The 24,071-nt window shown below is 48.7% G+C and overlaps 1 protein-coding gene across 1 annotated transcript in view; it reads right to left on the minus strand.

The window, feature by feature from the left end:
* Positions 1-5,261: 5,261 nt before the first annotated feature.
* Positions 5,262-24,071, minus strand: part of IGSF11 (immunoglobulin superfamily member 11) — a 108,883-nt gene continuing 90,073 nt past the window's right edge. Inside the window, exons 2-7 of the mRNA XM_052794839.1 lie at positions 12,404-12,567; positions 11,285-11,492; positions 10,328-10,483; positions 9,202-9,324; positions 8,820-8,970; positions 5,262-8,129 (exon numbers count right to left, since the gene is read on the minus strand). Coding sequence (XP_052650799.1) covers positions 7,679-8,129; positions 8,820-8,970; positions 9,202-9,324; positions 10,328-10,483; positions 11,285-11,492; positions 12,404-12,567 — 1,253 coding nt within the window. The 3' untranslated portion in view covers positions 5,262-7,678. The remainder of the gene's footprint in view (positions 8,130-8,819; positions 8,971-9,201; positions 9,325-10,327; positions 10,484-11,284; positions 11,493-12,403; positions 12,568-24,071) is intronic.

Consider the following 24,071-nt stretch of genomic DNA (forward strand, 5'->3'; position numbering starts at 1 on the left):
GTTTCACAAGGTCACTGAAGCCTTGGCTCCCCAGAGCTGGCTGGCAGGCACATAAGACTTAGTTTGCAGTGGCTTTTCTTGCTGGGTGCTCTCCTAGGCTCCGAAGCATTGCTCCGGTGTGGAGGAGCTAGAAAACTCTGCCAGGCAGCTCCTCTCAACCTCAACAGTAGGGCAGAAGGACAAATTTAAGTCAGTTGTTAGCCCATAAAAAGTCAGTTGCACTGGTGGATACAGTTAAATAAGGAAGCAGCAGCTCTTTACACTAACTATTTGTGTCCCATCTGTTCCCTAGTGTTGCACATGTATCAGCCCATTCCCCGTGCCTTTGAATCACAGACCATTATAACAAGAGGAGGAGCTGGGAAGCTAAAGGCAGGCCATGGTGAAAACCATTTGCTTCTGGGACACGGACAAAGCACTCAAGCATCCCCACCATGGCATAGCAGACACCACAGTACTGAGGGCAGATCCTAAGTAACAATCGTAGGAGAAAAAAAGGAAGAGGTGTTCATACTCAAGGCACAGAGCACTTTATTCTCTACGGGACCACAAGGAAAAGAAACCAACCTACGAGCTAGTAAGGAGGTGAAGCCTGGTGCAGACAAGCTGAACAAGTGGACAACAGGAGCCGATGTAGTTCTTCATCCTTCCAGAGGATGTCACCGTAGAGCCACCAAAAAAGGCGAGCGTTGTGACCCAAATCTGGCGAGAGAGTGAATAAATGCCTAGTGTTCAGCTGCTCTTTGGACAATAGCCCCCAGCCTCCCTGTTCACTTTCCCAGAAGTGACCAACTTTCCCTAGGCCAGCGTGCAACTTGTGGAAGGATAGGAAGAGAGGCAAAACCCATCATGATTTGAGAGATGTGCAACAGGTTAGCCTGGAAAACAGATGGGATGCATGCTCTAGGTGACTGGGCTTAGCAAAGGCATGGGGCGTTCACAGGTTTTACAGTTGTGCCTGCTTTCAACCTCTTTTGATGTCCTTGAGCATGGATGGGTGCATGGAGGATGCATTCACGCACAAGGAAGACGAGCAAAGAAAACTGTGAACATGGAGATTGTGTTCACAGATAGCAGGAACAGACTGCGTTCTGCATCCATTGACCCAGTGCACCTAAGAAAGAACTGGTGGGAGGTCTATGTGCTTGTTCACCCATTTCTGTGGTTTGTGTCACAAAAAGGTAGTCTTTGGTTTTGTGCATATTTGTTCCAGCAGCAAACCACAGCCAAAAGGAAGAAGCACTAATGATGGTCATGGCACATCTCTCTAATAATTTCTGTCCCTAATGATATGCCTTAACTTTGAGAGTCGAAAGCCACACTGGCTTTTCTGCTGAGCCAGTTCTAGCCTCTGCTGCCTTTGGTCCTTCATGTGGGACACAGGGACGTACATGCCTTCTCCACAAGCCTCAGTCTAAGAAGACAGGAGAGGATCACGAGTGGAAATGCTGTACCAGTGATGCAGAGCACTAAAAAAGATTCTCTAGGCTACTGTGCAACCTTAGAAACCGTCACAGCTTGAAGTACTGCTGTTGCAACCCAAACCATGCACCTTTTCCCCATCTCAAATGCCCACATGGACAATGACCTGGTGATTGCTATACTCAGCTTGCCAAAGCGTCTTGAGATCCTTCAAGAAAAATAAGTACCTGAGAGAAATTCTGCAGTTATTCTGGAATGCAGGCTGTGTAGCTCAGCCCCTGTACCACAGTGGGTTTAAATACAAGCAAGCTAAACTACAGAGACTCTAGGCTTTACTGTATCAGGTCTCTTAGCCAATGTTTCTCTGTGCACATGCACCACATCAGTTTTCCCATTAACGTGTATCAAGTAGAAGGAAGTCATCATCCCTTCCCAAGTATGATTTAGTAAGTTCAAATCCAGGAGCTGACCTAGACTACATCCAGTGCTAAAGAATCACTTGCCAGCCAGCCATGCAAGCTGCGTCTTAATCTCCTCTCCTCTTTGCTGCTATTTGTTTCAGGGCTTTGGTTTTGTTTGGCTGGTTTTTTACACAGCTAGATTAAATTTCCTGCCAACCCACTTTATCATTCAAACATGTTACAGAGGAAGTGAGGGGAAGGAGGAAGAAATCAGGAACAAATGACCAGCAGAAAATGGCATTAGAAGGCTTAGTGAAGAGTCTGATCTTTCGCCATGCACGCTGTCCTGTTCCTACACATCAGCAGCGCTCTCTAAAGCAAGGGAGCCTCTACCACAGGGAAAAGAAAAGTGCTTTTTTAGCTGTTGCTGTTTATGGAAACTCATCAAAGAAAATATGCCAGAGCCCTAGAGTCAGGAAGTCCCAAGGCTACCAAGGTTGTCATCCCCAAAAAACTGCATTCACCAATCCATGCCCAAAGCTCTTGCCACATATTTTCTCCCACTCCCTCTCCATGGCTGTGTAGGTGACCTAATGAAACCTTTCTCTGCGCTGCCCACCAGCTAGCAACAAGAGCTCTGGGCTAGAGCTGGGCTCAGAAAATGCCTTGCATGTGCCCTCCCTTGCTTAGGAGGTCACAGACCTGGTAATTCTCAGCAATACCCTCCTGGCACTTGCAACACGCAGAGGCAGACGTGGAAGAAAGCAGTCTGAAAAAAAGAGCCGTAGCCTTTCACTCTCCCTGCTTTCAAGGCTTGTTTTGTCCCTGATGTTCACCTACTTCCCACCGGAGGAGAGACACAGCTCAGTGACACTGAATTCCCTTTCTCAACACCCGTATTCCTGATCCTCACCGGCACGTCTTGCCTTACTCGCGAGCAGAACTGTAACGAGGGCACGGTGGGGGAACCCCTGCTTTGCTGGCATCAGGAGAACAAGCTGCAGGCAGGATGGCCAGCAGCACTTGGAAAAAGCACAGAGAGAAGGGCAACTCAGTCATCGAGATACCTCACAACAGCTCTGCTCCAGGCCTGCCTTTAACAGAGGCCATAAGAGTTAACAGGAGGATCTGTTGGGTTTGCTCTGAAGTGAACATGTGAAAGGGATCTGCTTCCTCAGTCTTCCCTACCCTCTGTCTTAGAAATGTTCAAGACCCTTGTAAGAGAATCTGCTGAATCATTCTGGGTGCACTTTGTGTTGGCACACACACGCACAGACTCATCCAGTTGCTCACAAACCAGCAGCACCATAGCTGGGAAGATCCCAGTTAGAGTGCAGGCACAGAAAGGCACTTGCATGCCTAAAGTAGATGAAGCCGGGATTGCTTCCAAGAAAATCCAGTAACCTGCAAAAACTTAGCAATGTGTTTGATGAAACCAGAAATTTATCATTAAAATTCCCCCAATATCTTTCCTTTTGGGGGGAGGGGAATCAAAAAATTTCAGTTTGATTTCCTCTGCCCAGTACCAAATCAATCACCCAGTTACCTTGGTCCTGGGTGTCACCTGAGGCTACCCTGATTTGAGGTACTCTTCGTGAGGACCTAAACGTTGACATAAGGAGTGTTGATGTCCCGAGCATCCCACGTCCTCCTGGGGAAGCCAGGCAGTCTTGGACAGGACACCATCTGGGAGACTGGCTTCTGCTGGAAACTCATCTGTGTTCTGGCAAGAGTTTGTTGAAGTGCATGCGTCTGGGTAATTTTATTTTTTTTAGTTCAGATGAATCAGCAGATTCAAGTCCAAAAGCTGTGTAAGTTAAAAAAACTTCTGGCAGTCTACAGACCAGATTTCCCAAATGTTTTAAATTGAGCTCTCACCTACACCAATCTCTAAAAAGATGTCCACTTCTAAAGTCTTAAGCATCCTCTTATGGTTATATCTCTGTTTCAGCACTCAAATGTACAGTTAATGCTTGTGCTAGAACAAGTTTCCTTCTGATATTCTTTGGTAGAAAGTGATAAAACCGATAGGTACTGACATTTAAAGTAACATTCGTGGCACCCACTGTGGCGGATAATCCCTACCACACAGCTGGAGTTGAAGGCTGTCAGCAAACTCAAGCATTTCACTAGTGATTTCCACTTACGACTATAATAGCTTGAACCTTTGTTTGCTTTTTAATGATAAATAGTCACTGTGGAGCACTATCAAGTCATCTAACTGGTATTATTCTTTGCTAGATATTTGTATTGCAGCAATGCCTCACTAGGTACAATTTACAGCATTACGGTAAAACTCCAGCATACTAGGTGTTGCACAAACCTAGTAAACTATCCTGTATCCTAGGAAGTTCTGCTCTAGTTCAACAGACAGAGATGTGCAGAAGAATGACATAAGGGGCAAGCCAGTGGCAAGAAATGGATAGTATAGCAGAATACTGACAGGGCTATCATGGGAATAAAATGCAAAGATGCTATTAATGTCACATCAAGGTTGCACAATCAAAAGATGAAAAATGCAAACATTAAGATTCCTACGACAACTTTCAAAAAATGGCAATGCAGTCATCTCATTTACTGCAAGGCCTATAGCTGAAAACACATTTACAGAAGTATTTTAAACTAGGTGTTGGAAATACCAAGGAATGAGAACATGATGCATGTGCAGCAGGGCTGAATTACCACTGCTGTTGGATCTGTACATTTCTGGTTTTAATAATCATTCTCAGAATACCTGGGGGATTTTAGAGAAGCAGCAGTCAAAATGAAACATGGAGAGAAAAACGCAAGATCTTTAGCAAAACATCAGGTTGCCCTAACTAATAATAATCTTCTGCTAGCAGCTGTTGATACAGACTAAGAAACATGTGCTTCCCAGTCCCCTTATGCCCTGGAAGTGCAAATGCTCAGACGCTGACATTTCCCATGCTCTGTCTATGGGGATCAGCACCTTTGTTAAATTCCTGACAGTTTCCCCCATCAAACTCACTCAAAAGCCCAATAAAGTCAGTGAGGACCTTCCTGGTGACTGGTTTAGATTTTGAATTTGGAATCAACATGCCATGTTTCAGATTAGAAAACCAATACATGAGGTAAGCTAGGCTGTTTTTAAAAACATTTTCCCACAACACTCAAAGCAGCAAAGGATCTCCCCCACCAAATGACAGAAAATAAAACTCACCTTTGTCTGGAGAAGTACAGACCTTGCAAGCCTGGGAAACTGTACCTTCAAGGGTAATGCGTCAGACTATTATGAATGAGAAAAACAAGGCTATAGGATCAGGGTTCACTACCAAACTGGCTGGCCTGAAAACACGCAGGTCCTGGTTGCACGGTCGCTGCTTACTGCCGGTCATATCAAGGATGAGTATAAACAGCCAAATTCATCGTAGTTACAGAAATAGGGGGTGGGGGGAAGCAGCAGCAGGCAGTGAGAAGTCCTTTTTTTATATGAATAAAGTTTTATTGAATTTTAGACAATTAGAAAGAACAAAGAAAGAGGAGCAAACAGTCTCATGGAGTGTAGGAACCAGAAGAGCTCTCCCAGTAGAGGAGGGGGGCTGCTGAGGGCAGTGTTCCCCTAAATGTCACACAGGGGTTATACAAAAGCAGAGAGAATGTGTCTGGGCTTTTCTTTGATTGTAGGTTCGGGGTTTTTTTTTTTTTTTCCTCCCACATTAGTGTTTCTAAAGCTACTCTTCTTCCCCCGTCAATCCTACCACCCAGCAGCAAAGCGAGCAGACAGGCAGGAAAGAGGACTGCTCCGGTGAAATGTGCGTACACACACAGAGCAACTGCCTGCCTGCACTGCTGGGGGGGTTTACACCCATTCTGCATGGAGTTGTGTAGAGGGGGAAGGAAGGGAGATTGGATTTTTTTTTTCTCCTTTTTCTTTTCTTTTCTGTTTTAAGCAAAGAAGGCACAAAATCTCAGCCAACCTTCAAACCTAGTGCTGCCTAGGAGCCCCCAACCTCCCCAAAAGCCAGTGTGTCCATGTGGGAACCCAGCCCTCACCTCTCCCCCCTCTTCCTCAGAGTCTGTGCTTGCATTTGAAAGGTACCGCTCAGGCAGAAGGCCCTGCACAAGGTTTGTGCACTGCTAGGGAAAGTGAAGCCGTGCAGGGACAAGGAAAGTGGGGATGAGGAAGAGTCTGTTGGCTTAAACAGACCCTTTTTCCAACATGAGACCTACGGAAAGTCACCTGTGACTCCCCACATTGCTTTTCCAAGAGCAGACCTGGGAGGGCTCTGGTGCTTTTTTGGAGGTGACCACTGCCTTTGCGTGTGCAAGGGTTGGTGTTATGCAGGAGGGCCAAGACACCCATCCAGGCATAGCCCCTTTGAGCCAGTGCTCTCTAGGAGGGTAAGACCCAACCCTTCAGTCCAGCCCTCCAAATGGCACCAGGTTCCTTCAGCGGTTTCAACTCTTGGCTTTGATTAAGGCTATTTAGTTGCAATAGAAAAAGGATAGGTGCCAGCCACAACCACCTCCCTGGCTGCAAGGAGATGGCAGAGCCACCGGCAGATGCCACCAGTACCCAGCCCTGGGACATTGAGGGAAGTAGGGGAGGCAGGGAGATAACACGTGGGCTTCCACAGGGTTACCCCCTCCATTAAGCCCCTACTTTCACTCTTTCTAAGGAAAGGGATTTGGAAACAAATCCTGCCAACCTCAGTCTCTGGGAAGTCTGTGTGCGTGGGAGAGTGGGAATGAAAACTGATGCCTCTATGTAAGGTCCCCAAGCCCAACACGTGCCCTGCCATGCTGGCCAGCCCTGGATAGCCTGTTAAGGAAAACCCACCGTGCAAACACCAAAGCTGTAGGGTTTGAAGCCACTTGCCCTGAAGCAGAGCAGCCCAGGGGCAGCAGACTCCTCCGGACCTGCCTGCTGCTCTGCCACACCACCGTGTTCCCCTCTGCCTCCTGAATAAACCCAGCAACACCCCAAAAAGCCCTACACCCTCACCCTGCACAGTGTCTCGGGCAATGGATGGCTGCGTCCTCCACAGCCACGAACAGGGCTCTGCTGGCACCCCGAGCTAGTGCGGGGAAAAACACCCAGTCTGAGGAAGACCTGTCTGTGTGTGTGTGTGTGTCTGCGTGCGTGTTGGGGTGGGGGAAAGAACTGCAAAAAATAACGACAAACGCTCCTCGGTCCATGCCCTCGCCCCAGCCATCCCCTTGGCCGGGCTGGTGGCTGTGCCTTCATCTCGCCCCTCCAGCCTGGCCCATGCCTCCTCACGCCTGGCCCTGGCACACTGCCCTCCTCCGTCTGGCAGTGGGGCCAGGGCCGTGGGGAGGGGGCTGGGGCCGCCATGTTGAGGCATACCCTGCCTCAGCACCCCTCCCGGCTCAGCCCTCCCTGCCCCGACGCAGGCTGTCGTCCTCTTGGAAATAAAACAGCAACAACAAGGGAAAAAAAAAAAAAAAATAATATATATATATATCTCCCCAAACCTCCCTGAAAGACCCAAATGGACGGAATCGACCCCCAACAAAACCGACAGGAAACAAAAGCAAAAGTTCCCCCCCAAGGTCAAGGCTGGGCGCACGTCCCGGCCGGGGCCCAGCAGCCGGGGAGCGCGTCCCGACGGCCCCGCTCCCCCAAGCCTTGGCACATCTGCGGCGCCCACCGGCGCGAGGAGCCCCAACAGCCGGGGCGGGGAGTGGGGGGGGATACGGCATGGCCGATGCTGTCCCACCGGCCGTCAGCGGCCTCAGAAGGGGAGGGCAGGGGGGAGAGGCGAGTGTGTGTCCCCCCCTGCCGCCTTGCCGCTTCTCAGGAAGGAGTAGGGTCTCTTCGCCCCACCGGGTACAAGAGGCCCGTTGCTCGGCTCTTGGCCTCTGGCGTGGCCCTACACGAGGGAACCGGCCCGACTCTGGGCGGGCACCATGACGGGGACAGCCCCAATCCTCTCCAGCGTGGCCTGGCTGACGGCGTAGGAGCGGGTGTGCGGCAGCCGCGGCTTTCTGCTGACCGAGCCGTTGCTCCGGATCACCTCCTGAGGGGACGGCGCCGTGCTGGCCGTCACCACCAGCGTCTTAGGGGGAGCCGGGGACGGGTGGCCACCGTTGGCGTAGACGGGGCGAGTGCTCGTGCTCCCCGAGCGGGAGAAGGGGGGCTGGTGGGCATCGTTGCTGTTGCTGAAGCGGGTGAAGGAGTCTGTGGCGTGGTTGGCTTTGGGGTCATTCCAGTAGCGGCTGTTGTAGGTGTTGGAGGAGGTCAGCGTGTCGTTCTCCGACGAGGACGCGTCGGCGTGGAATGTCTTGGCGGCGGAGGAGCATTTGGGTGGCAGGTCATCCTCCCTGGGAAGGAGAGGGTGTGAGGGCACACGGAGGATGCTGCCCCGCTTGCCCAACGCTCCCCACCCCCGGCACACCCTGCTGGGGTCAACGCCATCAATTCAAGGTGAAGGACGGCACCAAAGTGAACCAGCATTGCTCCTTAGCCTGTTTGCTCATCCCTCTTTGCAGCACCCACCTCTATGCACGTTAATTGCCTACCGCCGAGGCAAACAACCCACGCTCACGTGTCTAGGGGGGCAAAACCAGTGGTTGTCACAGCCACTGGTACTTTGCAGGCAGTCAGTATGACTGTACAACCAATGAAGCTGATCCTCAGGGGAGCTGCAGGAAGCTACCAGAGGGAAACACAGGGGCTGTAACACCAGGGAAAATCACAGTTGTATCTCCAGAACTTTGCAGTAATCACTGTCTGGTATCGTGGGTCAGGATCCCCACCACGCCACTCTCCTATGGCGCTAACGACGTCTAGTCAAAGTTCTCAATAAAGGCAATACTGAAAACAAAATCTGTCGTTACCATTCTTCATTTGCTCCCTCCATTTTCTGGACACATATGGATGGATATCTTCCCCTGGTCCAGGGGAACACACCCAGGATTATCAAGAGTGAGATTTCTGATTGCCTTCCTGTGAGCCGCTGCTTTTGCTGGGCCATCAGAGGTCCCCTGCCACGAGCTTTCCCTGACCCTTACCTTATCTCATTGGGAATCTCCTCCTCTTCTTCTTCTTTGTGTTTATTTTTCCAGTAAAACAGTGCCACGGCCACCAACACAATGCAAACGACGAGCACAACGGCGCCTGTGGCCACCGCTCCTGCGATCAGGCCGATACTCCGAGGGTGGGCTGTGGGGACGATTAAACAGAGAATAGAGAAGAAATCAGGGCTGGGCTGTGGCCAACCATGAGCATTTGAAGCTACCGTGGCTTGGGAGGAGGGAAAGGCAACGTCCCCATTCCAGGGCACAACGATCTTCTGATAGCGAGGCACATGGTGGCTCACAGCGACCATGGTTACACACTTTACTGTCACAAGACAGAAGCAGGCGGCCAAGCCTCCCTTGGCAAAATACTTACGTGCAATGACTTGCAGGTCCAGAAGGCAAGTGCTGGTTCCAATGGCATTTGAAGCCACACATTGGTAAAGACCTGAGGACACAGTGCTGATATTTCGGAGGGTGACAGTGCCCTGGACTTGGTCTAGTCAGAGAGAAAAGAAGGATTTAAATCCCTCCCCCCCTTGAGGAAAACCGTGAAAAGGCAAAGTCAGCAAATACAGAATTTTGGTGTGAGACTTAAGAGAGAAATAAATTAGGAAATAACCTTGAGATGGAAGCATTGTGCACGCGCGCACGCTCACACACAGAGACAAGATTAGGTCTTAAGGAGCTTACACTAGATGTTTCTTTTTCTTCTAATAGATGAATTTCTGTAAATGAAGGCTTGGGACTCTCAGCATTGTGTGAAAAAAGGGAGGAAAGAAAAGATGTGCAAATACCTATATCCAGATCTACCCGCTAAATTCAATCCTGCCCTGCAGAACCCCTGCTCTCCCATCCCTGGGCTCCCCACCACCCGCTCTGCCAATTTTCCTCATTCCTGAATTATGTAAAACTAAAATGCTTGTGTATTCTTAAACCACAGCAAGATAAAGGGCAAAAGTACAGCTATCACTACTTGGTCAGGACATCTAGGCTAAGAAATCTTATGCACGGGACCTGGGGCTGGGCAATACCCAGTCTGATCAGAGCCTTGCTTTTACACACATCTGAAAGGCAACTCTGGCAGTAACTTACTGGAGAACAGTGACCTCTGTGTGAGAAGCTGGCAGTATTTTCCTGGGACGATTCTGCCTCCCTTCTCCCAGTTTCCAATCTATAAGCCTTTCATTTGGTTTAAAAGGCAGGTGAGTCAGCAGCTGAAATCTCCAGCCACATGCCAACATCCATGTTCTCTCTCTCCCACTCAACCAGACCCTTGTTCCTCAATGAGGAACATGTTTCTGCACCAAAAAACCATGAAAATTTAAGTGGCCACTGGAGGGTACCTAGTCCACCATGGGCTCTAGGAATCTTCGTTCCAATAAAGTGACCGTGCAAGTGATGGCAGACACTCGGTGAGCCATGCCATCTCTGGTGGCTCAGACAAAGGAAAGCACAGGCTGTCACCTGGGAAATAAGAGGATAATCAACAGAACGAGCACCTTGTGTGGCAGTTGGGGGCAACTTGGGAACATTGTCCAGTTTCTCCCAGAGGTATGTTGGCCGGGGGATGCCTTCTTCCGAGCTGCAGGTCAGTGTGATATCGCTGCCCACGTCCAGGGAACCCTGGATTCTGCAAAGCGGGGCAGAAGGAGGAACTGCGAGAGAAGAGGGGAAGGTGACAGCAGATCAGGAAATATGACCAAACAGTGGAGCTGTTTCTGCAGGCTCTTTCTGGACACGTGCTGCTGGGGAAAGTAAGGACGCTGGCATAAGCTGACAAGGGGACAAGAGGGATGCAGCAGACAAGAACCCATTAAGGTTTGGGGGGTGACAATTCACAAAGATTCCTGACCCACCAGCCCATCAGGGTTACAGGCTACTGCTGACTTTCACAGGACCCAGTTCTTTTAGATCCCTCCATAGAGAAAAAGGTGAACATTTCTGTCTTTGAGGCAGCAAGGGTGGTGAGAGCTAACAGAGCTGCAGACAGAATTTGCTGTGGTTGGGTTTTGCTTTCATATCCCCCTAATGGCACACACACCGGAGTATTTAACATCCTAGGGAGCATCCACTACTAATTGCTTTCATGAAAAGGAAGCAAAGATCTAAAGTCATTCTCTTCTTCTGTTGCTATGCACAAACTCTTATGGTCCCTTCAGCTCTCCAGGCTGCCCTTGTACTTTATTTATGCTTCTTTGCAACTCCGCATCACAACGCTGCCACAAAAGCTTTCTCTCCACCATATTTTAAAACTTCGTTACATGTTACCTGCACATGAAGGCTACGTGCCCTACAAGCTCCCACAATGCCCACAAGGCAGCCCATCCCTCACCAGAGGATGTCCATGGGCTCTAATGCATACGCTACCATATTGCTCTGCTGCGATGCACTATCATGCACAGAGGATCCCCTTGTCCCTGTTCCTCCCCTCTCCCCCACAATACCAATAAACACACCCAAGACAGTAAGTCCAATGACTCCAATATTCCTGACGCCTCGGTCGGGAAGATTGTTGACCAAACACTGGTATGTGCCAGTATCCGATAGCTGAGTGTTGTTGATGAAGATGGAGGCACTGGTGGTTGGCATTGTCACAGCAAATCCTACTCGCCCATAGAACTGGGGTGCACCACCAAAGATCTGACCCCCTTGGTAGAGAATAACCTGGAAAAGAAAGGAAGGCTCAAACAACACTCTTCAGGAGCTGAGCAAGGAGGAAGAACAGCAAGCAAAACATGAGCTTCCAAAGCCAAAAGGACCAGTTCCTAAAAGACCTCTAAATAACCAGACCTCAATATGCGGTTGTCCCAGGCAGACCCATCCTAGCAGAGGTGTTTTCTTTAAAAGAGGAACACACTCTGTAGCCTGTTTTATGTCAATAAAAACGTTCACGAAGGTAACAGAGCAGATAGATACCCAAGTCTTCTGTTCTTACAACTGAATACCAAATGTGATAGGGCAGTGTGACCCAAGACCAATGCATTTCAAAGCAAGGACATTCTTCTGCTATCAGAGTATGTGGGCAAAAACGAGGCCAGCAGATCTCAGGTTGTGATTCTTGTGCCCACCACGATAGACTCTCATTTGCTAATGTTCATAAGAATAGAGTTGCATAAGCAACAGACAGTGAAAAAGTAAGAAGGCAAGTAAAAGGGGACACGAGTCTATGAGAGGCCATACGTTATGGCACATTTTACGTAGATTTCACAGGTTTAAGCCTGCAGCTGCTCCCAGGTCCTCCAAATCTCATATCCAGTGCACCAAAACCTGGATTACATCTCCTGCGCTCTTTTGAACACCCAAACCACCAGAGGTCCAGGGCAGCAATACAGTACCACGTACACCTGCCCCCGTTGCACATCCAGCCAAGGACACAACGTGCATCAGTTAACAAAGCACTGAAGAAACCGGATTCATGTAAGATCCAGAGGGCATGTTCAGCAATGAAGGGACATTGAAGTTCTGGGACAACCAGCAACTCGGCATTGTAAAGGGTCTACATCCAGATCAGCATGAAAAGGGTGAGGAAAAGGAAAGCCCCAAAGAAATACATGCTCCAGTAAGAAAGGACCTACCTGTTGAGGCTGGTTGGCATTAGAAAGAGGAATGACCATCCAGATGACATTAAGGTTAGTGAGAGCAGCGTTAGTCGTGAAGGTGCAGGGCAATACTGCTGTCTGGCCTCGGGCAACCTGGATACTCCCTGAACTGACTGACACCTCCAGAGGACACACCAGACCTGGAAAGAGAAGGACACCCAGTTCAAGCATTTCAAGAGAGGGACACCCAGTTCAAGCACTGCAGGTGGCCCCATACACTTGCAGGTCATGACAGCAGCATCCTATTGTTACACAACTGTACCTTACCAATTACTTTGGGCTAAAAAGAATTATATTCCTCCCTCAACAGATCAGGCTGCCCTCAATGCAGACCTTTTTCCCAGGCAAATGCAGATAGGTGGCCCTTTTAAGTGAGACTACTCTAGTTTCTGAGCCTCTCAAAACAACAGGTTTTGTTTGGTGACGGGGAAAGAGCCGTAAGAGCAGCCAAGCTGTGTCTAAGAGATAATGAAATATGTTTTAAGCTCATCAATCTTAATGATACCAAACATTGCTGAAACAGAAAAGGAAACTGCATTTTAAAAGTCTTCACCTTCAAGGAGTAAGAAGAGAGAAACACAGTTCTCCCCACACTTCTACGCCTCATAGTCCAGCATGAGCAGAAACCTTTTAGTGCTATTTTTAATTTACAGGATTAAAAATCTAAAACTTTTCCAGTCCAGGTACTTCTATCTAGCTGGTGAAAAATGCCTACTGTTAATGGAGGGTCTCAACAAATCTCATTTATTTTCCAGCATTTCCACCATCCACTTCTTTGCATACCACACAGGCTGGACAGGGCTCAAAGCCTGACAAGCCCCAGCTTCCCAGCACAGCACCTCAAGGTTGCAGTTTTTAGACTGCAAGTCACACAGGGAAATCTCTCCATTCCTACTGCCAAAATCTTGTCAGATGAAACTAACCAAGGAGTCACCATCACCGTTTTGAGTAGCACTAAAATTCTTTAAACCATTTTCCCCACAAAATCAAAATATTGATTCATCAATATTTTTGATCAAAATCAAACTACAAAAAACATCTCTCTATATGACAGCTCACTATCTTCTTGTTCAAAGCATGTGGGAGGCTGCTGAAGAAGGTAAGGAATTTTCAAGCTCCAAGGCAATATCAGAATATTCCTAGCACCCAGGTGTAGTCTGTGGACCACCCCATTCTCTTGCTGACTCCAGGAAGGGCTGCCAGCACAGTTTCTATTTTCTGCCAAGAGACACTGGTTTGCTGAAGGTGAGATGATTCATAAGAACAGGTTTCTATTTGAACTACGAAGAAATAGAACTGGCTAATTTCTGAGAAAAAGGTGAGTGGTCTCTTGCATGCTTGTCTGCTGGGATCCTTCCCAGCCTACCTAATGGAGAGATGGGGTGCTCAGAGCCTGGGAGTGCTGAGTTTCAGATGCTACAGATCCAAAGTTTCTAGCACCTCAACAGCCTATGATGAGTTCCTGGGTTTGGACTGACTACTCTGGAGCTGCAATACCCCAGGACCTTGCAAATTCTCAGCAACCTCCTCTGGACTTCCATTCCCTCCTCCATATCTTCCACCTCCAAAGCCCCAGGTATTTCAGAGAGGCTCAGAAGTGCTTCAGAGCCAGACAAAATGCCATTTTAATCTCTCCGAGTGAAATTAATGAGTTTCTTACTTAGCAGAAAAATACCCAAGTCTGACTTTCCTCACAAGCTTGGAACATACTTAAAAACATGGAACATTTTGGAAATTCCTAGGGAAACAGTTCATCTCTGGTGCTAACATCTCAGAGAATTAGGTGCCTGGATGAGGAACAGCTGATGAAAGCTTAATCCATCAATCTCCTATGCAGGGCTGTCAGTAGCAAGTGGAAGTAAATAATTTGAAGAGCCAGTAATAAGCATCACCTTTATTACAAGACATCTGCCTTCCCGTTGTATCTGTGGTCAACAGACTGGGAATGGTTTTGGAATCCTCATTTGCCTATGGCTGGCCAGGCAGTGGCTGTACCCCAAAACCCAGAAGTAATCCATGTCAACTTTGGAGATGTCTCTTACTGAATATGACCCTGACAAGGGATTGTCTTTTCTGCAGGCCAAACTTTGAAGGCTACCTTGCCATGACTACTCATCCAGTCTAGCATCATCCATGTGCTAAACAGTGTGCAGGGAGTCACAAAAATTTGGACATTTATTGGATTAACCTTTCTCTTCAACATGGTGCAGAAAGCTCTTCTGCCATGTTCAGCGTAGATTTAATGAGATGTTCTCCCTCAGAGGAAAACCAACTACTCATCTGATTTGGAACAGCAACACGTGTTCTTCAGCCCCATCCCTTGTGCCCTCCACTTTCCCCTCCAAGAAAAAGCCACACATTCAAACTCTTGTCATTCAGAAAATGTAATACTTAAGTATGAGTATTCACTAACAACAACTTTACTGGAAAAGTTAGAGTTTACAGTTTGCATTGCAGGGTTGGTAACATCAATCACTCAATCATCAAGATGATGTGATTTTCGTACCTAACCACCCTCTTACTACTCCTAATATTTACTATTAGTTGATTGTAAACATCCTGCAGAATAATAAAAACACTAAAATAGAACATGCATAATTTCTTCACTGTAGAAATAATTTTCAATACATTTGAGAATTTCCCAATCTACTTATGAACAATTTAAAAAAGGAAAGAAAACACATAATATTCCCTTTGCTCTGCCAGTACCCCAGTCTCACCCTGCAGCACCCCACAGGCCCCATAATCTCCTCCCCCTTTCAAGGCACCACAGCATCCCTTTTAATTTGAAAGCCATGGAGTGGGATTTTTTTTTTTTTTTTTTTTTGGAGGGGTGGGTGGCACTACAGAAGAGCTGACGTCCCCATCCATTTCTCTTGCCAAGGGGAGCTGCTTTGAACCTGGCATGCAAGATGAGCACCCCCCGACACACCACGCTGTCCTGTCTCTGTTCTTAAACCCGCAGGCAAGCCAGCTCCTCAGATTTGCCTTTGCCTCATGCATCCCAGGGCCCGTCAGCCGCTCTTTGGCCCGGGATGCGTACAAGGCAGGTGGCACTTAAAGACAAGGACTCATTTTGTTAAGCTAAGAGGCACCTGCAGGGCTACAGCTGAGGAAAACACACACAACCGCTTCTGACAAGTAAGCTTGAACAAGGCGACAGGAGAGTCAGGAGACCAAACGTAGGCAAAGTCCTCTTCCACCACCATAAACAGGGAGGTAGGCTGGTGTGTTAACACGGCGCTGGGGGGGGCATTACTACAACGTGACTCCTCTCCCAGGGAGACAGCTGAAAGAGCAAAGATCAAATCCTCTTCAGAAGCTACAGCACCTTTCTTTGTATCTCAGACTAGTAGAAAATGTAACACACTTAGACGTGCACTTGCCCATCTATGCAAGTATGACCGCATCCTTCCACACCAATACTCATGGCCCAAAACACAGGTGGATGCACACAAAGACACATACACTTATAAACCTGTATGCCCCGGAAGACATCTAGCAGGAAAACTCAACCAAATGATACGTATTTAAACCTTTCAAAATTAGGAGTTGCAAAAATGTGGCTTTGCATTAATGCAAAAGGAGGATGGCAGGGGAGAGAGGGAGGAAGAGATGCCAAATTTAGCATATCTATTAGGATAAGGATTTTTCAATGTAGCCTAAGGAATGAGGACTTGAATTCCCTTGGGTAGATATAAATGCAAATATAGATATATGCACACACGTACGGCACAGTCTACTAAGTCAAATTACACATAAGAGGTCAGAAAAATCAAGCAAAGGATGTTGCAAAGGGTGTCCTTTAGCAAAAGTACACAATCCGGATCTTTTCTAAGCACTCGGAGAAGTTTAATGACTTGTGAGAGACAGTAAGAATCGATCACCACCAAATCATCTCTTAGAATTGGATTACAATGGCCATTACACCCTCTCTTGTATGTGTAGTCTCCTCCTTACTTAGTAATTAAGCGTCCCTGTAAGCAGCATGCCTGGAGGAAGAGCAGGGTGCACCACCGTCAGCAGAAAGAGGAACGGGCCCTTCCTGTACGTAGGACACTTTGATCTTAGCTTGATTCAGCAAACGGCTTTCTCCTTTGATCCTGATGCAGCAAGCTCCCATCACTAATTAGAACGGATGCTCCATTTTTTTGCCCCCTCTCAGGGAACCAGCCAGCAGAGCAATGTTTTGGCTACAAAGGCTCTTTTAGAGTTTCTTCGTATTTCCAGGACCAAGTAATTACCCTGGCAACAAATCACTGCGATTTCATTTTTGATGGCTCGCCGCTGCTTTTCCAAGTAGCACGCTCAGCTCCCTCCCCTGCATCCATGAAGGGGTCCACGTGGATAGTTCATACAGCACGACACAAGCGCGTAGATCCCAGTCCCGCAACCAGTGTTTGCCTCTCCGCTGGGTATCAGGAGGAGGCAGATGCTGCCACGTGTTTGCTACCTGCCCTACAAGGGTTGCAAGCCTGAGAGGCTTCAGAATATACCAGATGCAGCGAAGCTGAAAGACACGGGCACATCTTAGCGCTTTGACTCGTACTAAGTTGACTGAAAATGTTCCCAGCTCCCGCTCACTGCCACACCTCTCTGCCAGAGATCACCAGCGAGATCAGCAAATTACTTTGGCTGACAGCCCCCTAAGTGAAATGAGGACTTCCACCACCATCGCTTCACATCAATAGGCCAGCTTATAACATGAACAGCCGATGCACAATCACCAGTCCGTATCACCACGATGACAGATGGTCACAGACCACAGGGGCCTCAGAGGCCGTGCCTTCAGGAATCACCGCGGTCACGCTGTTGAAGACGTGCTAACGGCACGTCCTCCTCTACTGTTGGATCCTCCCCGGCACCTGGTTTTTAGAGGCAACCATGCTCAGCGAGATATCTGGGTATCACTTGGCTGGGTTGCAGTCTAGTGCACTGAGAGGGTCTTCCCCCACTGTATTTAGCTTAGGAGTGTCGATCTCCCAGAACCACAGAAAAATAGAAGTTTCTTTGGAGGGTCATTCATACCATGAAAGTCCAGCTCCTGCCCTCCCTCACCTTCTGGAGGACACTCTCTACTTTGCAAATATCCCCCAAAACTGTCGGCAAGGCAGCAGCATTTGGCGCCTGCTAGCAGCAACCTCCTGATACGCAAACGGCGTGGGAGGCTGGGCTAGCATGACTTTGCATACGCAGAGGCCAGAGTACAGGTTGGCTCTGCAGTGCTGGCAAGCCAGGGAAGCAAATGGCCAGGGGAGAAAGGAGGGAGGGAGGTGTGAAAGGGATGAAAAATACCTCAGCTGTGTATATTCTGCATCTCCAGACCTCAGGGGAAAACATGCAGAAATGCGCGTGGCTGGGGGGAAAATGAAAATAAAGCTTCAAGCTGTACCAGCTTGCATCCGAAACCCAGGGAATGGCTCCCCCCACCCCCAGTCCCAGCGCAATTAGCAATCCTGTTAGCACGCACTGGGGAAGGCGCCTTTGGCAGTGTGACATTTTGGGTCCCTCGTTAGAGATGCAAAGATGAGGTCGCTCAAAAGTTTCAAGAACAGGGTAAGAACGCAACGTTCGATCTGGCAACTGCAGGCAACAGAGGGAAAAACCGCAAAGCAGTCTTTTTCCTGAGATGAAAGGAAAACACAAGTCACTGTGCCTTTGGCCTGCCTCGTATCTCTGAGTCTGGGACCAAAACTGCCTTCTGTGCTAAAGAAGAGAAATGTTTCCCACCCCAATGAGCTGAGGTACATTGCCAACCCAACACGCTGAGCAGCAGCAAAACCTACAGCCCAGCAAGGAGTGACTCACAGCTGGAGAAGACAGCAGCAGATGCAGGGAGTGCTTCTGCCACAGGACCTGCTACTGCAGCTATCATTCAAAAGCCCCCAAAGGAGCCTGACTTGCAGTTGCAAGCACTGATAACGTTGAAGTTATCCAGCACGATATGACAGCATCCAAACAGGCTGCTCAACAAGCTGTCTGAATACTGGTCTTGCCCATTCGCACCAGGGACTGAGTATCCTCCTGTCATTCTAGATGTGCTACGCTTGCTAGTTCAGAATCTATCTAATCAAAAGCAGTATTACCCAGCCTAGTGTCTGGAGGCAGCTTGCGGTAGACTCCAACCTGCTTGTGGAACCAGCATCACCAAGCATTCCAACGGAGCACAGATCTGAGTTAATGCCTGGCTAGGCTAAATTATTTCCAGTTCACTAAGGAAATCCTACCATGGAAAAACTTCCAGCCTCCAAAGTCATTCTGCAGGGCAGGCATTTGGGACAGACGCACACTCTCATAGCAGACTGTACCCTGGGGCCAACGGGTCCTAGCACAAAATTTCCTGGGGAGGATGCTTGGCAGAGACCTCCTTGGAACAATTATACTGGGAGCTATGGTGAGAAGGGAGGGCTCCACCACACTGTAGCCCTTCTGCCAGCTCACAGCAAGGAGAAGGCAAACTCTGGTCCGCAGACGTTTGCGGGGTGATTGCCTCCGTGCCCCAGTTTGTGGGCACGTGTTATACAGGTGCTACAGGGAGCCTTCCCAGAGAGCCTGCGGGACATACTGAGGACACCCAAGAAAACGTCATGCTTCTGCCAGAAAAGAGGGACAGAGACTTTCTAGCATAGCTCCTCCTCAAGACACAATCAACGCTGCCTAAGCCGCTCCCAACAGAAGTTTGTCTGATTTAGTCTTTAAAGCCCCAGACAACATCTGTACGGTGCAGCACAGCGTAGCAGTCTGGTCCAGTACTCGGCAGCCCCTGCTTTCTTGTAATTCCCAGAGCTCTCACCAGCGGTGCCTCTGGGCCCCTGCCCTTCCCTCTCTGCACCCCGGCCATGGAAGTCACACTTGCCGACCCTGTCCCTTCCCCTCGCCCGGTCCAGCTCTTTCCACACTCTCCCTATCACGACGATGGGCAAGTACGCAGCTCAGAGCTAAAAAGAGAGGTTGCAACTAGACAGAGTTTAGCCATTTTGTTCTCTGAAACAGCTGCATCAACCTTTGAATCTCTCGGACACCAGATGGAGAATTTATTGGGAGTAAGCCCGTTCCCTTTATTTGAACAGGGACAATATCCCAAATCAGGCTCATGCTAGCTCTTTCTGGCTCACAGGTCTAGCAGTGGGATAGCAACCTGACAGTGTATAAGGCAAAATAATTTCCAACTCTTTCCTTCCTCTCTTTGCTGGCTTTGCAGGACAGACTGGAACAAACAGCAGGAAAACTATCACATCTAGCATGGTTTTAGAGCAAGTTCTCTGTAACACAGGTGTTAAACCTACACTGACACTAACTTTTCCTCTGAGGTGTATACAGTGTTACTCTCTCTGTTAAACGCAGGTCAAAAGCCAAGTTAACCTCTAAGCACCTTTATCCCTGGAGAAATCATTAGACACAACTGGTGGTATCTAGTCATCCCCCCAGCACGGAGCCTCCCAAGTAAATAGATCCATTTTACCACACTAAGAGCAATCTCAGGATTGCCGCCCACCCTGTAGGATATGCAGGCTAGCAGACACTAATCCAGGGAGAAAACACAATGTCAGGGTCTTGAACTTGAGCCCTGCAGCATTTCTTGCCAAGAACTAGACCAGCTGATCAGGGGCATTGGCTACCTGTAAATCTGTGCTGATCACACCGCCCCTTCTCCCTTACCATCTATAACCTCATCTGAACTAGACAGAAAGCTAACAGTGAAACTTCCCGCTGACCCACTCTGCTCTGGCCTCAGCTGTTGGCCTGGTGAATAGCGGTCATTACCACCCCTGCCATCGTCCCTTTTAGAAATAGGTCTTTCTCTGCAGGCCAGCTGCGAGGAGGATTTCAAACAACTGTCTGATTGAGATGACATGGAGCACATCTCCCTGCCCCTGACCTCCCCAACCTGCAGCCGCAGGGGGGATGAAAACTGGACTTTAAGACCAAAAAAAGGCAGGAAAGCTTTCAGCTAGACATACTTCAAGAATGGTGTCAGTTCCCTCCCACGTCCTTGTCAGAGGAGCTGGACTAGCTCTTGCAGGGGTAGAAAAGTGGCTCTCACAACACACTGAGGAATTTGATTCCTTCCCCGTTAGTGGCACAGACTCCCTGGGTCCTGCTGAGCAAGTCAGTCAGCTCCAGGTATCCTCAGAGGCTCCCGATTAGTCCCTATCAATTGCTCAGGTTTAGACCTCGAGGGTTTGATTTGCTGAACTGCTGAGCATTCAAACCTGCTGGGGAAATCAAGAGGGGCTGTGCTCTCCATGTAGCAGGGATCCATTATATTAAGCTCTCTGTGTAGCCTGAACGATGGTCTTCCAACAGATCTTAATGCTTGTGTTTAATTAGTCACAGTTTTGAAATGCAAAAGAGGTTTTTGAACTGTGGGAAGAGCATAGTGTTAGAGCAGCTTGCTAACATGTACAAAGTGGGAACAAGAACCCAAGTCTGGTTTACAGATGCCGTGGGGATAGCAGGGCCAGAGCCCAATGACCCAAACGGTCCTTTCCAATTCTGGACTCCTGCTGTGCTCCCAGTACTGGTTTCTCTTCTGTGTCTCTATCCAGCCTGGCTGAAGCTGCCAGGAGAGCCACCTTCTTCACAGCTCCTGCTAGCTGGGATGGTTGCCTTGCATCTCTGCTGCCTCAGATGCAGCATACATGCAAGTTAGAGATAAAAAAACAACTGCATTGTATTATAGCAAGATTATAAAAATAGGAAGGGACATTGATAGGAACAAAAATAGCATCTACAATGACATTAGCTAGGATAAAACTAATCAATCGCTGTGCTCTGGGGCATGCAGTAATCCCCTCTCCATGGTATAGTGTTGCACAATTAGGTACATTATGGAAAGTTTAACGCTTCCCTCCAATGCATGCGGCACTGGCTGGAAACAGAGACTGCTGCGATCTGAGCTGGCAGTCCTTGAATTCACAGCATTTGCAGAGGACTGGAGGAGCAGCTGCACGACTGAGGTTGGGCGATTTTTTGCTTTGGCAGATAAGCAAGACCAGAGGGGGCCCAGAGGGGATCAGGAACTCCCTCAAGTGCTCACTCATTGCTCCCCTGAATTGAAAGAGGGAAGGGGTGGGTAAACCTAATTCAGCCCATTCTGTGGGACCATTTGGTGTCAAACTTTGCCCATTCCTGGCTGTGCCCAGCATTGGAGCCATCAATGACTCATCCCCCCAGGACTCAGGTGGGCAAATCAGTAGCATGCAATCTGTCTACAGAAGATGGCTGAAGGCCACAGTGAGGCAGCATACTGGAGGTACAAACTGGGTGACGTGTCCTTGCAACAGGGTGCCAGTCATTTCTTTCCCTCCTAAGGTCCTCCAGAGATGCTCGAAGCACCATTTTCCAAATTGCAGGTACAGGCAAGGAGGAAAGTTTAGCTGGGTACAGAAAGGTATCTCCCCATTCTTTGCCTTTTACAAAGCTGAGACTGGCAAACACAGTCCCTCCTCCTTCACCCCTAGCCCTGTAATAGATCAGCTCTGGGGAATCCTCCTGCAGTAACTTAAGACATTGTCATCCTCTGCTGCTCGCCTTGTCGCTCAGCACAAGGTTATTGCCCCAAAACCAGCAAAAGCAGAAAGGAAGCTGTGCCTCCATCTCACAGCCAGGCGTTAATTAGCATAACCTGCTGAGGAAGGTGAAAGGACAGGCTAACTTGCTTTGCTGTGAAAGGGGAAAGCTGCATTGCAGACGTGCTGTCCTGTTCTGCTCACTGCTACAGTGGAGGCATCCTCCAACAGTAATGAATGTCTAGGGGTGGGAACATTTTAAATAACCATGGCCAGTTACTTTAGCTGAAGTGACTTGGGAATGAAAGCTTATCAAATGTTCACGCAAGCATATTTAAGGTGGGAAGATCAGCTTGAGTTTGCAAAGAGCCTGCAACAACAGCTCGGAGCTGCAGACTTTCCCATTCATCTAGCTCAGATGCCAACATAAACGTCCCACATCCCTCCTTTTAAGTTTCTCACTGCTTGTCACAGCACGTCAGAAAGGAAAATGCACCTTTTACAGTAAAGAGTCGCATCTGTGTTTCCTAAAAGAGGGAAAAGGCACAGAGTTGACTGAGAACCGCGAAGGCATACCTTGGCTTCGTTTTCCTGAAGCAGGTTGCAAAACCTCACAGGAGCCAGCTCTTAACATTTGGGAAGCACCACCATGGCCAGCCACTGTCTCTGAAAGCATCCTCAAGCAGCCCCATGGGTATCTGTAACCACACCTGAGGCCAGCTGAGCCCACAACATAAAAAGTACAGGATGAGGCTGCATGGGATGAGATGAGAGCTGTATGTAACTTGCTTACCCCAGAGCAGGAGACTAATTAGAGGTCTTCCCAGGATCTAAAAGCAAAAATAGGCTCGAGTTCCAACCACCTCCCCCCCTCCCATTTCTTTGCTAGTATTCTCCCAGCACAGCCCACTCAGCAGAGATGTGTCACGCTGCAGATCAGTGCCAAGTGCTGGCAACAGCATGTGACATTGCTGACACAGCAAAGTTGCCTCCTTCGAGAGAAGTTATCCACTGGTGCCTCTGCAAGAGAAATGTATCTGCTCCCAAGACTGGGGAACAGAGAGTCAGGGTTAGGAAGCTGAAATTAAAACAGGTCGGCAAAGCCCTACTAAGACACTCACTCCTATTTTCTGTTTGCCGAGCCATAAAAAATACATTAACGGCCCAGCAGCTTTGTAAATGATTTATGGTCAAAAGAATAAATTTCTTCATTCTCTCCTGGTTAAAAAAAAAAAAAAAAAAAAAAGCGCAACATAGTGATAAACTGCTTAATAAGGGAAAACAACTCGAGGCTTAAATATGTTCAATGGTATATTGAGTGGGAAGGACAGAGCCCATAAGGAATAAGATTAAAGCCCAGTAAGGGGAGCTGGCACAGAGGAAGGCAGGATGAATGAGTGGGCAGGCTGGAATATATGACTTGTGTGTGGTGTGGAGAGGCAGGACTGCAGGGTGCAGCTGCGTGGGAAAAGAGGTGGGGATGGGGGAAGAAGAACTGGCTCATCAGTGGCTTTTAACACAGAATGCATTGAGAGATACGCGTTCTGCATATCCCTCCACCTCCTGCCCCCATTGTGAGAAAAATGCCATTGAAACACAGACTGCAAACTCACACCCGAGTGGCTTTTTCACCTACCCTGACACTACCATCATTAGGGCTAACTCCAGCGCAAATAGCCCCAACCTACGATTCAACTACAGTTCAACTACTTTTACCCAAAGCACCAAGAGCTATGTCCATCCTCCCCCAAAAAGGAGGAAGAGCAGAGGGCGATGGACAGAAAAAAGACAGCGCCTGCCCTATTAGGCACAGGCTGGGTGAAGATGCAGGGACACGCTGCTGCGTGGCACTCACTGCAGACACCACCGACGTCCTCTGGGAGTCCTCCAGGAACCTCAGTTGGCCACGTAAAACCCAGGCCTTGCTGATGCTGCTGCGTCTTCCAGAAATGATGAGGCAGCAAGATAACAGGAACACGATGCATCCCCCCACCCAGATGTCGGTGGGCTTCACCACAAACAGTAGGGCAGCCATGCACGCAGGGCTGCACGTATGACGCAAAGCCACTGAAGTCAACAAGGAGGGCTCCAAGGAGCTGGGATTTCCTATGTGAGAAAGATTCCCTGCAACG

This window comes from Harpia harpyja, chromosome 8 (assembly GCF_026419915.1).
Source record: "Harpia harpyja isolate bHarHar1 chromosome 8, bHarHar1 primary haplotype, whole genome shotgun sequence".
Classification (NCBI taxonomy): Eukaryota; Metazoa; Chordata; class Aves; order Accipitriformes; family Accipitridae; genus Harpia; species Harpia harpyja.